At 26.7% G+C, this 15,567-nt stretch overlaps 5 protein-coding genes across 5 annotated transcripts in view; 2 read left to right on the forward strand and 3 right to left on the reverse strand.

The window, feature by feature from the left end:
- Positions 1-4,179: 4,179 nt before the first annotated feature.
- Positions 4,180-4,800, reverse strand: Phum_PHUM387850 (mediator complex subunit, putative; the record flags this gene model as incomplete). The annotated part of the gene is made up of 1 exon (XM_002428463.1): positions 4,180-4,800. The coding sequence occupies one exon, from the start codon at positions 4,798-4,800 to the stop codon at positions 4,180-4,182; it is 621 nt and encodes a 206-aa protein (XP_002428508.1).
- A 4,076-nt stretch (positions 4,801-8,876) lies between these two features.
- On the forward strand, positions 8,877-10,155 carry Phum_PHUM387860 (gpi-anchor transamidase, putative; the record flags this gene model as incomplete). Its single annotated transcript, XM_002428464.1, has 2 exons — positions 8,877-8,927; positions 9,190-10,155. 2 exons carry the CDS (start codon positions 8,877-8,879, stop codon positions 10,153-10,155), a joined length of 1,017 nt encoding a protein of 338 aa, XP_002428509.1.
- A 785-nt stretch (positions 10,156-10,940) lies between these two features.
- Positions 10,941-12,674, forward strand: Phum_PHUM387870 (Thymidine phosphorylase precursor, putative; the record flags this gene model as incomplete). Its single annotated transcript, XM_002428465.1, has 6 exons — positions 10,941-11,061; positions 11,160-11,432; positions 11,508-11,785; positions 11,864-12,050; positions 12,138-12,335; positions 12,394-12,674. 6 exons carry the CDS (start codon positions 10,941-10,943, stop codon positions 12,672-12,674), a joined length of 1,338 nt encoding a protein of 445 aa, XP_002428510.1.
- Positions 12,675-12,881: 207 nt separating this feature from the next.
- On the reverse strand, positions 12,882-13,279 carry Phum_PHUM387880 (NADH dehydrogenase, putative; the record flags this gene model as incomplete). The annotated part of the gene is made up of 2 exons (XM_002428466.1): positions 12,882-13,061; positions 13,178-13,279. The coding sequence occupies 2 exons, from the start codon at positions 13,277-13,279 to the stop codon at positions 12,882-12,884; spliced, it is 282 nt and encodes a 93-aa protein (XP_002428511.1).
- A 479-nt stretch (positions 13,280-13,758) lies between these two features.
- Positions 13,759-15,567, reverse strand: part of Phum_PHUM387890 (beta-hexosaminidase beta chain precursor, putative) — a gene marked incomplete at both ends in the record, with an annotated part of 5,056 nt that continues 3,247 nt past the window's right edge. Inside the window, 5 exons of the mRNA XM_002428467.1 lie at positions 13,759-14,344; positions 14,462-14,666; positions 14,735-15,053; positions 15,135-15,262; positions 15,332-15,560. Coding sequence (XP_002428512.1) covers positions 13,759-14,344; positions 14,462-14,666; positions 14,735-15,053; positions 15,135-15,262; positions 15,332-15,560 — 1,467 coding nt within the window. The remainder of the gene's footprint in view (positions 14,345-14,461; positions 14,667-14,734; positions 15,054-15,134; positions 15,263-15,331; positions 15,561-15,567) is intronic.

The following is a 15,567-nucleotide window of genomic DNA, read 5'->3' on the forward strand; positions in this document are numbered from 1 at the left end:
ATTTGTGAAACCAACAAGGATCGACAACAATATTTGATTGCGTAGCGCAGCGTGCGTGTGTGTGTGTATATGGTGTCAATAATTAATTATATCCACAAACATTACGCTGAATCGTAAACAATTTTTTAAATTTACATAACAAATTATAATAAATATTATTATTTTTTTTGTTTCACATTCAATTTACAACGATTCTAAAACACAAACATCAAACATTTTTCCCTCTTTTTTTTTTTTTTTTTTTTTTTTTTTTTGAAATCTCCTTTATTAAAAAATAAACTCAATGGTGGAACAAAAAAAAAAAAAAAAACAAAAAGAAAAAAAACTAAACTGCACTCCGCACATCAACGCCGGGTATTATACGATCGAATATTTCAAATTATTTTCAAACGATATCGACATTTACAATAATTATCCTTTTTATTATTATTATTATTATTATTATTATTAAAAATCCAACTGAAAAGGCATATTTTTTTATTTTTTTCACAAATTAAACACAATCACACACAAGGAAAAAAAAATTTTTTTTTTTTTTTTTATTTTATTTTCCACCCAAAAACGCGTTTGTCGATGCCATCGCTACGCTTTGAAACCGAACAGGGCAAATTCGGGCGCGTTCGGCTTGTCTCGCACCTTTCCGTTGTCGATAGCAAAGCATTCCTCGGTGCAGCAACAGCCACGTCAACTTTTAATTTTTCAACACAAAGGAACGAGGGAGATCAAAATGGTATACGGATGAATAAGAAGACCTAAATGTATTTATTTTTTGAATTACCAACAATGGTCTTTTTACATTTAGAACCGCTCGTAAGAATTATAAAACGTTTTGAAAAACAAAAATCCCGTTTCAATAGATATATATATATATATATATATACATTTTTTTTTTTTTTCTGGTGCAAGAGAAACAATTATCTCATTTTTTAAAACTTATATTAACGACAATAATTTAATTTACCATGTGAAATAAAGAAAGAAAAGATGGCTGTCAATATTTACATATTTGTTGTTGATTTTTTTTTTTAATTAGTTTAAATTTTTAAAGGAAATTCCAATTTCATCCCTTAAAAAAAAACAAGTGGCCAGTAGTGGTGGTGGTGGTGGGTTTTCCCTTTTCTCTAAACCCCCCGAAGCTTCGCCGCAACATCTTTGTAAAATGTTGAACCCTGCAATTTAATCTTACATTTCTATTACAATACATTGTGTGTGTGTGTGTGTGTGTGTGTACCAATCATTAATAGATAAGCTACATAATTAATTACAAAGAAAAACAAACTAAAAAAGAATATACATGGCTTCTGTATTATTATTTTTTTTTTAAAGTCAAAACAAAAAGAATATTTTTTTCTTTATCTTGATATATATGTCAATCAATTAACCTGTTGGCGGCGTATAAAATTAAATTTTTTGATAAATTAAAATTGCACGTAGGGAAAATTAGTTTTTTCCTTAAATTATTTTTCAAAGCAATAAAAAATAAATTATTATTATTATTATTATTATTATTATTATTATTATTATTATTATTATTATTATTATTATTATTTTTATTATTCACTGACCATAAAGTGGTCATTTACGTTAGCACGTTAATATATACATATATGCAAGTGTGTAAAAGCGCTGTCTCGCGGACAATAAATAAATTATAGCGCCAGTTTGAAAAGTTGACAAGCAAATCAGTTCTGGGTCTTTGACTTCGTCGTAATCGAGTATCAACAGCAAGTAATATCAAAGCTCTGAATTTCTAACAGACATTTCCAGCTTTCAAAATGCATGCAAAACGATTTTCTTTTCTATTTCAGAATGTATTGCCCGTTTATCCACAAAAAGACAAAATTAAAAAATCCTTCCTCAGGAGGAGCAATGTAAAAACTAACAAAAAGGGGCCATCATCATCACAACATGGACGATTACATTTCGAAAACCTTTGCTTATAACAAAGAACATCTTAGGCATTAATTGTACAAATACAAGAGTTTACATAGGCTCCTTTCACCCTCCGTAAAAAGTTATTATATATTTTTTTTAAATTCGTTATTTTATAATTTTTATTTGAAAAGTAGAATTACTAGTTTAGAGAGAGACAGAGAGATAGAAAAAAAAAAAAGAGCTAAAAGACATACTCCAAGGCTAAAACGAAAAAATTTTAATCATACCACAAAATTAGGCACACGATTACCCATCAGCCATTTTGAAAAAAAAAAAAAAAAAAAAAACCGGAAATATCGGAAAACGAAATAAAATGAATTGCAAAGAAGAATTGTCAAATTTTTTAAAAATAATTTCCTCACCTGAAATGATTTCGAAATGGCACGCACGCACGCACGTACACGCACACGCACACAAACACACGCAGACAAACCAGATTAAAATAATTAAAATAAAATAAAATAAATAAAATAAATCCTCACGATTATGAAAATTTATCAAAAAAAAAAAAAAAACAAAATGAAAAAATTTTTTTTGGTAAACATTAAAAACTATATAAATCGATGGCGTCAACTTGTTTTTAATGAGCTTGATTGCAGAAATAAAATTTAAATTAATTAATAGAAAGAATAATATAAATAATAAAATTTATTTTAAACCCCCCCCCCCCCGGGTAAAATATCAAAAGAATGACGTAAAAAAAAAAAAAAATTTCAATTTTATAATTTCAAACTAAAATTTATTTTTTTATTAGAAAGAGAGCGAGAGAGAGAGAGAAAGAGAGAGGAAGAGGGGAAAAAAAACCTTTTTTTTTTTTTTTGAAAATTTTTTAAGTTAGCTAACCCGAGTAAAGAGAAAACGAGATAAAAAAAGAAGAAAAGAATATCTATATAGAAGGAGAAAGAAAGAAAGATAGAGAAAGAAAGAAAGAAAGAAAGATAGAGAAAGAAAGAAAGAAAGAAAGAAAGAAAGAAAGATAGAGAAAGAAAGAAAGAAAGAAAGATAGAGAAAGAAAGATTCACAGAGAGCAGCCGATATTGATCCGCACCGCACCGACGACTCCTTCTTCGGATGCTGCTAAAAGACTCATTTTCTATTTCTCACCTTCCTTTTTCATGTTAAACTTCAACTGAATAATAACTCACTCTATATATAATGCTCTTTTTTTTTTTTTCTTTCCTTTCCCTCTTTTTTTTTTTTATGTTTTTTTTTTCAGCTTTTTTATTTATTTAAGAGAGAGAGAGAGAGAAAAAAAAAGAGAGAGAAAGAGAGAGAGAGGAAAATTTAGTCATTGAAATCATCATCCCTAACACATATTTTAATGCTTTTAATTCGAGCTCAAAATTATTAATAATAATATTATAACGTTTTTCGAGTTTAACCAAAGTGAAAAAAAAAAAAATTTTTTCAATTCGCATTCAATATGTCTCCCCCCCTCCCCCCCCCAAAAAAAACGTCATTTTTATTTGCAACAAATCCGTTAAATTAATAATTTTTTTTTTTTAAAAATAAATATGAATATGTACATTTGTCGTTATTTCAAATGCAACCATTTAAATAAATATTCTTTTATTACGTTTTATATAATCAGATTTATTAATCGAAAACATAACAAACGAACAAAACAAACAAAACAAACAAACAAACAAACATTTTATTTAATGTTTTCATAAATTCATTGATTGATTTTGGTTCGAAATCGAAATAATGAGAACTTATCAGGTTAGTATAAAGTATGTAAAATCAAGCAAAAACTTTAAATAATAATAATAATAATAATAATAACGACAACAAAGTAATTTGTAACTTTCCTTTTTTCCTTTTTATTAAATAAAAATTAAATTGAACAACAAAACTTTCAAAGAATCTCAATATTTATATATTGATATAAAATAATGTGTCGGCAAACCTTTGACACACACACACACACACAAATTGTAAACACGTTTATTATTAAACGGTGGGTGCGAAATATTTATATTATAATATATATATTAATTATTTTCAATTAATTATATTTTCGCAACAATTTCAAACTACAAAAAAAAAAAAAAAAAAAGGAAAAACTGTTTATAGAATTACTATTCACTGTAACGACAAAAAAGACACATAGAATAAGTTTAAATGAAATGCTCACAACAACAAACACAATCAATTCAAAATATCACTTTTAATTTTTTTTGTTTAAGCCGGGGGGGAGGGAGGGGCATGGGGGTGGGGGAAATCAATCAATCAATCAATCAATCAACGGACTCCCGGAGCTTTCCTGTACAAGCTAAAATGTTCCAAATATTGGTGTATTGTATCAATCGGTTGATATAAATCATTTATCCGAGCTTGAAGGTAAGCCGGAGGAGCACTTTGAACGCAGGATCCTAAAAATCCTTGTAAAAACTCTTTGAGCAATTCCCAACAGTTGGCAGGAATGCAACAGGGTCGATATTCGACCTCGACCAAAACTCCTTTGAAACTCTGACTCATGGTCACGTTTCCCAATTTCACGCAAAAATCTCCCAGTTCGAATCTCGATCCTTTCGATTCGCATTTCGTTTGTTTTTTCGACGTGTAAATAGACGTCATTTTAAGCATGAGAAGATCGAATAGTCCGTCTGCGACGAGGGAAACGGTTTTCGTTCCCGTTTCCAATATTGAAAAAACGGTTGCCGGTTGTTCGGAATTATGGAAAACGTGTAGAGTTTTCTGGGATCCCAATGCCGATGTCGACGTGTACGTTTCGCAATCCACGAGAAATTGACCACATTGAACGGCTCCAAGAGCGACGATTCTCTTTGTGAGTAATTCAATCGTTTGCGGACCCGTACGATTTTCCACAAAGGGAAATTGTTGAAGTACCGTTACCCCCATTTCTTTCTCTCTCTCTCTCTCTCTCTTTCTCTTTCTCTTTTTTTTTTTTTTTTACACCTGAAAATTATATAAAGCTTACATGACAACTTGATTACTTCACCATCGTTCCTTTCACATAAATAAATAAATAAAATCTATAATGTTTTCTTCACGCATGAACAAAATCCTCCATTCAATAATAATTACAATATTAAACAAACAATCAAACAAATAAATAAATAAATAAATAAACTTTTTATTAACACTTTCAAAAACTAAAATTAATTAAATAAATAAATAAATAAAAATTCGCGGATTTTTAAAAACAATAAATTTTTACGATACGTCAAACAAATTTATTTACCCTGTAGGTATAATAATAATAATAATTTCTTCAGATTCAAAAGAAAAAAAAAAAAAAAAAACAAATTGACAGAATATAATTAATTAAAAAAAAAAAAAAAATTAAACTATTACAACCGAGGCATTAAATTCGAATTTTCAATCGATAAATTCTCATTCAATTCATTGTGTGTGTGCGTGGGGATACGCCATTTTTTTTTTTTTTTTTTTTTTAATAAATGATTATTTTTCCTCTAAATTATAAATTTTTTACGGCTACTTGGCCAAGTTCACAAAAAAGTTGCTTTGGCGTTGCCCCATGTAAATATCGCGCTTTAATAGAAAGCTATTATTATTATTATTATTATTTTCGTCATTAATGACCCATTAATTTACAACTACGAAATACGCATACAAAAAAAAAAAAAAAAAAAAAAATAGTTTACGTAGATATTTTTCAAAGTGAGATTAAAAGAGAAAAAAAACTGTAATTTAAAAAGGCGTGAAGCGCCCTGCAATAATTCTGCAATAATTACCCTCCCCCACCCCCACCCCCCCGAGAAAAAAAAAAGTGAGACGAGCTAAATATAGATTTAAATTTAACTGGAAATAGGCATTTTCATTTTTTTTTTTTTTTTTTTGTTTTGTTTCATAACAATAGGAGGAGAGGAAAAAAAGAAAAACATTTATTTACTGCCACCACTTCCACCGCCACTACTACCAACATTACAGTGCCGTTGATTTGAGTAAATCTTTGAGTAATAAACGACAAGGAGGAGGCGGATCAAAAAAAAAAAAAAAATATTTAAAAGCGTGGATATATTGTAAATGCTTACGTTAGGCTCTGAATTTTACGAAGACAACCATTACAGTCGAATACCAAAGAAATGAAATGAACTCTCTCTCTTTCTCTCTCTGAATGCGTGTGTTTCAATGTTATTCTTTTTTTTTCTCTCTCTCAAAAAAAACCGTTTTTAACATAAGCTAAACATCCAAAGTTAAATCACAACAACAACAACAACAAAAAAGTTGGGAATTATAATAAGTCTCAAAAGAAAACATAATCAACGCAAAAGGCAAACATAAGGCAAAAAGAATTTTTTAATAATAATAATAATAAAATAAAATAAAAAAAAAAAAAAAACCTTAAAACCAACTTATTCCCATCGCTTCTGTGGACTTTGTTCGAAACACGATCCTCGGTGCAGCAATTGCCAAGTGATTAACTTTCTACGGATATGCAACCGCCATGTCAAGTTAAAATTACTTTTTTTTTTCTTTCTTTTTTTTCCTTTTTTTTTTTTTTTTTTCGTTCTGCGGTCGAGAAAACCATGCCTTGTTTGTACCTTCACAGTTTGTTAATTTGACTGAATGTGAAAAATTTAAATGCGAATAATAATAACATTATACAAACATTTCCTTTTCCTCACGATAAAAAACAACAAACAAACAAACCCCCAATGATTTTTCAAAAAAAAAAAAAAAAAAGCTTATTTATTTCCATTTATTTAACTCTCGGCTAATAAACTTTGTTTTTAATGTTCAGCAACGTTTTATTGACCAAAAACCAATTTTAAATAATTCAAAAACCGCTGATAAATCTACAATATTATTTTAAATAAAATTTAATTATATATTTATTTATATTAAAAACTCACTCGCCATTTTTAATATTTACTGTTTTATAATGACAATAAAAGTCAAAACTCAATGATGCAAACAAAACAAAAAAAAATCTATATTTAAGGTAAAATAATTAATTAGTGGCAGTCCATTCAATTAAACAAAAAAAAAGGGAACAAAGGCATTTAATGCTATAAAAATTTTTTTTTTTAGGAATACACAGTCAATATTTTCGGGGGGGGGGGGGGGAGAAAAATATTTTTTACTTGTTCAAATAAAAAGTTCGAGATTAAAACCTCATTATAAGAGTAAAAATGTGTGTAATGTGCAATCTGTGTAAATATGTTATAAGTAAATACTTATAATCAAATTAAATAGACTGTAAAATAAAAAATGGAAAATTAAAATGACATAAATTATCATTAAGAAAAAAAAAAAAAAAAAAAAACTTTCGAGAGAGAGAAAAAAATACAAAAAAATACAAAAATGATTTACAATCGAAAAATTAAATAAATTTTTTTAAATTTCCTTTTTTTTTTTTTTTTTTGTCAAAATAATAAAAACTAAATTTCTAATATTTTAAAGAGTGTAAAGTAAATATCACAAAAAATATTGTAATAGAATACAACAATGAACAATGAAATCAAAAAAAATTATAATGAAATAAGCGATAATAATGTAAATCTTAATAATTTTAAACTAAATAAAAAATCAAATTTCTGTTAATTTAAGCTTTTTTTCTTTTTCTTTCTTTCCCCCCCCCCTCTCTCTCTCTCTCTCTCTCTCTCTTTCTTTAAATAAATATGAAAATGAGCCATTAAACTTTGCCTAAACAATTCCACATATTTTAATTCAATTTTTAAAAAAAATTTAAATGCAATTAATAGTGCAATTTATTTATTTATTGATTTGACTGCATAAAAACCTTTTATATTTATATCGGCAAAGAAAAATCATTTTAACAATAAAATTATCATCGAGTAAAAATTAATTTTAATAAGACTTGATTTAATATATTTTTTATAAGAAATAAATTTATGTATTTTTAATAGGGAATATTTAAAAATACTTGAATTTAAAAAAAAATCGCGTTGTAACATTATTTAAAGTTGTTTTTCTAAAACAAATTTAAATATGTTTATTTTACTTCAAAATAAAATCTCTTGTTTAAATAAGTATTAGTTTAATGGTTTACACTTAATCTTTCTAAACATGCCACATAGTCACATTAATAAATTAAGTATTTTATTACTTTCAACAGAAAAGAAATCAAAGTAGCAATTCAAAAGCTAAAAATTCACATGTAGTAGCAATTAATCATAATGGTAATAATCAGAATGAAAAAAAAAAAAAAAAATTTTTTTTCAAATCAAAGATTTCTCTTTATAAATTTTTACATGTACACTTGAATGTATTTAATAAACACATTTATCCTAAAGTGTACAAAAATCTAATTGAATATATTTGAAAAAATTTTCATCTCAATAAAAAATATTTAGAGTATTTTATCTAATTAATGGTCATGTAACAGTTAATTATATAAAATCACCAAATTTTAAAAGTCTCATTCAAATCGTTAAAGGAAATTGAAATATTTTTGAAATGCAAATTAAATAATCTAAGGGCTTTACCTTGTGCTCACGTTCTATTCTTCCTTTGTAAAGCGAAATTATGAACATTTAACTAAATTTCACATAAGAATATTCTATTCACTTAGAAAATTGCATAATAACAATATTAATGCAACATTTACAAGTTATTGATATATATTTATTAGGCATCAACACAAAAAATTATTAAGCACTTCTTAGACACTTTCCGAAAAAAACAAAATGGAAGCAACTCATGTAATTACTGCCAATGCTTAGTTGCAACTTAATATTTTGCCGTGGCAATAGAAAATTTTAAATGTACATTAATTGATGATAAAATTAACGAGAAAGAAAAAATTTTATAGATTTTTTCAAAATTTAGAATTTTTTTAAATAAAAATATTATAAATCGTTTCGATGATATTAATAATAAATATCATGTTTAAAAATTTTCCTTTAAAACAATATTATTTTAAAATTCGATTATAATTATTAGTATTTATATAAAGCAACTTAGTCGAAAATACACAGAAAATAATAATGAAATTAAGATTACTTATATTTTTTTTTGGGTGTGCTTTTGCAAATGAAGTAAGTTGAAATAATTTTTTTAAAGTGAAGATATTTTAATTAAAATCTTTATTTTTTATTTTGAAAATTTAAAAAATTTTCAAATTGGTTTTGAAATACATTATTGAAGTCTAATTTCAAAAAGATATCATTTCTTATCAACTAATAAAGTTTTAAATCACTTTTTAAAAATTTACATGATTTAAGTAATTTTTTGAATGAATCATAGGCAATTTTTTTTTTTTCACTAAAATTGTTTAATTTAGTATAATTAATTTTTTAGATTCCTAAAGAATTTAGTGAATCTACTCACACAAACAATTGGGCTGTGCTTGTTGATACATCTCGTTTTTGGTTCAACTATCGTCATGTAGCCAATGTTCTGTCCATCTACAGAAGTGTAAAACGTTTGGGAATACCAGACAGTAGGATAATATTAATGATTGCTGATGATATGGCTTGTAACCCTAGAAATCCAAGACCTGCTACAGTTTTTAATAATGCAAACAGAAGAATGAATGTTTACGGGGATGATGTTGAAGTTGATTACAGAGGTTATGAAGTAACAGTTGAAAATTTTGTAAGGCTTTTAACCGGAAGACTTCCACCTGAAACTCCTAGATCCAAACAGTTATTAACAGATGAAGGAAGTAATATTTTGATTTATTTAACTGGGCATGGAGGAGATGGCTTTTTAAAATTTCAAGACTCCGAAGAAATTACTAGTCAAGAATTAGCTGATGCTTTAGAACAAATGTGGCAAAAAAGAAGATATCATGAATTATTTTTCATGATTGATACATGTCAAGCTGCTTCGATGTATGAAAAATTTTATTCTCCAAATGTTTTAGCTGTAGCTAGCAGTTTAGTGGGAGAAGATTCTTTGTCCCATCATATGGACTTAGCCATTGGTGTTTACATAATTGATAGGTATACTTATTATGCTTTAGAATTTTTAGAGCGTGTTGATCAACACAGTGAAAAAACTATTGATGATTTTTTGAAAGTGTGTCCACAAGTTGCATGCATTTCAACAGTGGGTGTTAGAAAAGATTTATTTTTAAGAAATACTAAGAAAGTGCCTATAACAGACTTTTTCGGATCAGTTCGCCCAGTGGAACTAACAAATAAAACAATTAAATTAATTCAGCCACTTCAAAATGTAACAATTTCAAAGAAATCAGATGATACACCTTCAGTGCAATATCACTATGTTCAACAGTTTCCATTAATAAATATAAAAACCTAATTTCTCCTACATTTGTTAGATTGTTTAATCACAATCATTTTGAGATATGTGCACTCCATATCTGATAATTAGATAATGATAATTTAAATGCAATTAAAAAAATTTTTACAATTAATTATAATTCAGTTTTAGTAATATTTTAAATAAATTTTTTTAAAGAAATTGTTTCAAATTATTTAGCAAAAATAAAAAAAAATGAGAAAAATATGTTTTTAAGATCCATGAATTTCATCATAATTATAATTTAGAGTCAAAGATTGTTAGAATTTTTTTTTTAATTTTTTATAAATTATATATTTAATTATTAATACTTATTTAAATCATTAATGTTTTCAAAAAAATAATATTTTCTTTACAAAATGAATTTCAAATCCTATAGTTAAAAGGTCAAATAAATTCATTTAAAAATAAAAATATTAGTTAAAAAAAAAAATATATGAGTCAGTTATTAAATTTTTAATCCCCCTACACGTGTTTTTTTTTTTCCTTCCCCGCCCGGATTAAAAAAAAAAAAAAAAAAAAAAAAAATTTTTTTTTCATAATTAGTTGATATCTTTTACTTGTTGAGTGTAAATTATATTAAAAAAATTTTATTTCGTTTTAATTTAATTAATATTTAATAAATCTGTAAAAAAAAAAAAAAATTTCTTGTATATAAATCATCATTAATTTTTGTTAAGAAGTATAAAAATATTTTGATTGAATAATCTTTAAAAAAAAAAAAAATTAATTTAGAATTATTAAAAATTACTGAAAAAATTTAAAGTTTAAATTTAAATTAAATAATGGAATTAAGTATACCTGAAATAATTTGTAAAAAAAGAGATGGATTTGAACTTTCAGCTCAAGAAATAGAATTTTTTATAAATAAAGTGGTCAATTGTACAATAAATGATGCCCAAACAGGTAAAATATCAAACAAAAAGAGTAGTTAATAATTATTTAAAATTTTCAAGCAACTAAATTGCAAAAATAACTTTTTTTTAAACAATAATTTTAATTAGGAGCTATGCTCATGGCCATGTATTTAAGAGATTTAACATTAAAAGAAACGATTAATTTAACTAAAAGTATGATCAACAGTGGAGAAATATTAAAATTTAAAAATTTTTCAAAAGATATTTTAATAGACAAACATAGCACGGGAGGAGTAGGTGATAAAGTCAGTTTGATACTCGCTCCAGCTTTAGCAGCTGTCGGTTTAAAAGTACCCATGATATCTGGTCGTAGTTTAAAATTTACCGGTGGAACCCTGGACAAATTAGAGAGTATTCCAAGTGAGAAAAAAATTAATCATATTATAAAATTAATGATGTCGGAAATGAAATTCAAATTATTTTTTTTTTATAAAGATTTTCAAGTGTCTCTAACACCAGAAAAAATGAACGAATGTCTTATGGAAGCTGGATGTTTCATCTGTGAAGCGTCTCGAGATTTTGCACCCGCTGATGCTTTATTATATAAATTAAGAGACATAACATCAACCGTTGACAATCATGGTTTAATTGTGTCTTCAATATTATCTAAAAAGGCTACAGAAGGTATTGGAGAACTTTTGATTGATGTTAAATTCGGGTCTGGATCATTTTCCAAAACAGAAGAAGAAGCAAGAAAATTAGCTGAAACTTTGGTAAATTTAAATTAAAACATTTTGTCAGAATTAAATTAGTATTGCGATTAATATATCAAACTAATATAAATGTTTTAGATAAATGTTGGAAAAGCCGTTAATTTAAATACGAAAGCGGTAATTTCAGAAATGAATTCGCCATTAGGCGAATACGTTGGAAATACATTAGAAGTTATAGAATCAATAAAATGTTTAAAAAACGAAATCGAAAACGATTTACTCGATTTGGTTTTATTTTTAGGAGGAATTATTATCAAATCAAAAGGTTTTATTAACAAAAAAAAAAAAAAAACCAAAATTTTCTCATTCCTTTAAATTAAATTTTTGGTATCCAGTAGAGTTAATTTTATAGGTTTGGTAAAAAGTTTGGAAGATGGAAAAGAAATGTTATATGAAACAATCAAAGATGGAAGAGCTTTAAAACATTTTGAAAAAATGCTCGTCTGTCAAGGTGTTTCTCAAAAAAATGCAATTCAATTATGTTCTGGAGATTACTGGAACGTTTTATCGAAATCTAAATATACCACCATATTAAAAAGTCACAAAAAGGGTAAGTTGAAATATTCAAAATTTTTTTTTTCTTTTCACAAAACTATGTTTGTTTTCAGGTATTATTGAAAAAATAGAACCTTTAAATATTGGAAAAGCATGTTGGTTATTGGGAGGAGGAAGAAGAACAAAAATAAATTTACCAATTGATTATTCAACCGGTGTAATTTTTTTAAAAACCGTTGGATCTAATATTGATAATAACGAACCTTGGATACAAATTCATCATTCAACTCAAATTTTACCAAAAGAAATAAAAGATTTAATTGAAAAAAGTTTAATTATAACGGTTGATTCAACGAAAATTAAAAAAAAAATTTCCATGTCTTTAATTATTTAATATTCGATATTCGTGTCTCATAAAATTTAAAGCCTATTATATATTTTATTTAAGTAAAATAAGTTTAATGTTTATTTCCTACCCCAAACATTGTAAAATAAATGAGGTACCCTTTAAACCTGCATTGCAAAATATTTAAAAATTTTGTTTTTTTTTTATTTACAGGAAAATATACATTAGAGTGCAAAACTTAAAGTATTATTATTATTATTCTGCGTATTGAGGCCATTTCCATTGTGAAGGCGAAGGTTCTTGTATTAATGATTCCCAAGGTTTCCAAACTATCATTTTTTGACATAAATTATATTCATTTTTCGCTTGAGTTAAAAGCATTTCTATCCTCCCACAATTTATCGTTTTTTCAATCTCCTTAACGTCTTTTGCAAACTAAAAAAAACAAATTTTGTTTTATAATTTTATATATGTGTTTAAAACAAAACAAATTATTTACTGTTATTTCCGAAAAGAATTAATTATAGTATTTATAATAAATAATAACGTACTTTAACAACCGATAATCGGTAGTTAATTATTTCTTCCGTATTACATTTATATATAGAATTTCTCGGCATTTTATACGTTGATTTAAGTATTAAGTTATACATTCTTTCCAAAAGTGCTCGATTATTTATATTTTGTTTACTTCCGAGTATTAACGGTTTTACCTAAAAAAAAATCAAAATTTTTTAAAATAGATTTTACGATTTTTAAAAAAAAAAAATTGTTTTTCAAAAAAATTTAAAATTTCTTACCGACGACATTTTTAAAAACGTTTTCTTTTTACCCGACTTTTATTTGATTTAAACGATTTTAAGTTGGCAATATTGTTTTCTATTATTTATATTTTTACGGTTATTGATTGTTTTGCACTTTTGGTGGTTTTTACCAACTTTTATTTTAAGTTTCCCGCGTTATAACAAAAAAAAACAATTTTAGCAGGTACGAAATGGAGAAAAATCAAATTTTTTTAAAAAAATAAAAACTAAAATTTTAAATTGCGAATTACATAAATGTTATTTTAATTTTATTTATAAACAATCTATTGACAGTAAAATAAACGTCTACGTTTTTAGTGTTTTATTATTTACGCATAGTTGAGTCCTGGACAATAGCCTGGCCCATTTGGCGGTTGTGCGGGAATTTTCCTTCTATTCATTCTACAAGTGTGTTCTTCCAAACGTTTGGCAGCTTCTCCTATGTTAAACTCATTACCCGAAGACCATAATTTTTCAGCAGTTGCACAAGCTCTCGGCCAAACCCTCGACAATACATTATTTACGTCAACTACTTCTCCCCACATGCAAGCTTCTCCTCCTATAACTAATTTTTTCTGTTCATCGGTTCCACCAAAATCATGAGGATCGCAACGGTAAAAATCATGCCAATCTCCACCGGATTTTAATGCATCCAAATACCAACAAGATGATAAAAGTGCTTGGTAACCTTTCGAGGTCACTTTTTTCAATTCGAATCGATGGTTTCCTTTCCAAACTTGAACGACAGTATCTATTTGAAGATCTACATCATCATCAAATATTTCTTGCCAGACAATAGATTTTGCCGATATATTAGAAGCCATGTCTACTATTTTTTTAACGTAAACATCTTCCAACTGTTTTACAGTTAGACCTGTTTTATTCATGTATTCCCGGAGTTCCGGATTGCTATTCCTAAAATTTCACGTAAAAAAAAAATGCAACTCGTTTTTTTTTTTTATTTTTAAATATTAAATCAATTTTTAAAAAAATTAAATGATTAATAATTTCGATAGGTATATAAAAACTTACCAACATTCAAATTCAACTTCATCTCCTCCTAAATGAATATGAGAATCTGGAAAAACATCTTTTACTTCTTGTAATAATTCAGTCATAAAAGAATATGTTTCACTTGAGACAGGATTCATGGGACCAAGACTTCCATCCGGATATCCGTTAGTGTAGCATTTCGTCAGAAGCTTTGGATAAGCTTCTCCCCAAGACCGCGTGTGTCCTGAAAAAGAAAATTTATTTTTAAAAAAAATTCTTCATTTTATCATTAAAAAAAAAAAAAAAAAGTACCTGGAGTATCGAATTCAGGGACCACACGAATTCCTCTCATTCCAGCATAAGTAATTATATTTTGCACTTCTTCTGGAGTGTAAACGTGAGTAGGAGCATAAGCACCTTTTGCACTCAATTCAGGAAAAACTTTACTCTGATATGGAAAACTATGATCGTCGACGATATGCCAATGAAGAACGTTGAGTTTAGACATAACCATTGCATCCAACATTTTATATATTGTATTAACTGGTAAAAAATGTCTGGAAGTATCTATGAGTAAACCTCTGTGAGAAAATCTTGGATAATCCATTATAAAAGTACTATTTACAACTAACTGTAAAAAAAGAAAAATGTTTCTTTTGAAAATACATCGAAACATAATATGTTTGCCTTTATGTTTTGATAAATAACATACAGCACGAAAATCAGGAGACATGTAAACAAGTTGTGACCATGTTTCCAAACCTCTGAGTATACCCCAAATCGATTGACTGAACAAAGATGCTCTACCGATGTTATCCTCAGTATTAATTCGAAGTTCATCTAAATTAAATCTAATTTTAATTCGAGTCAAAAAAAAATTTATTTATTTAAATATAAAAAATAACATACATTTTTCATCCATGTTTAAATGTGGTTTGGTTTCGCATTCGGAATTAAGTTCAACGGTTAGTTCGTTTAAATAACCTTTAAAATTTTCTTCATTAACTAATCTTCGTCTTCTGATATCATTTTTAGTATAAACTAATTTAGCATTTCTACGAATTTTTTCTTGACTCTTTAAATCTTGTTTGTATCTTTGTAAAGCTTTTTCTAATATTTCACAACTGGGTCCCTCAACCTGATCA

This window comes from Pediculus humanus, genomic scaffold (assembly GCF_000006295.1).
Source record: "Pediculus humanus corporis 1103172107869 genomic scaffold, whole genome shotgun sequence".
NCBI classification, from domain to species: Eukaryota; Metazoa; Arthropoda; class Insecta; order Psocodea; family Pediculidae; genus Pediculus; species Pediculus humanus.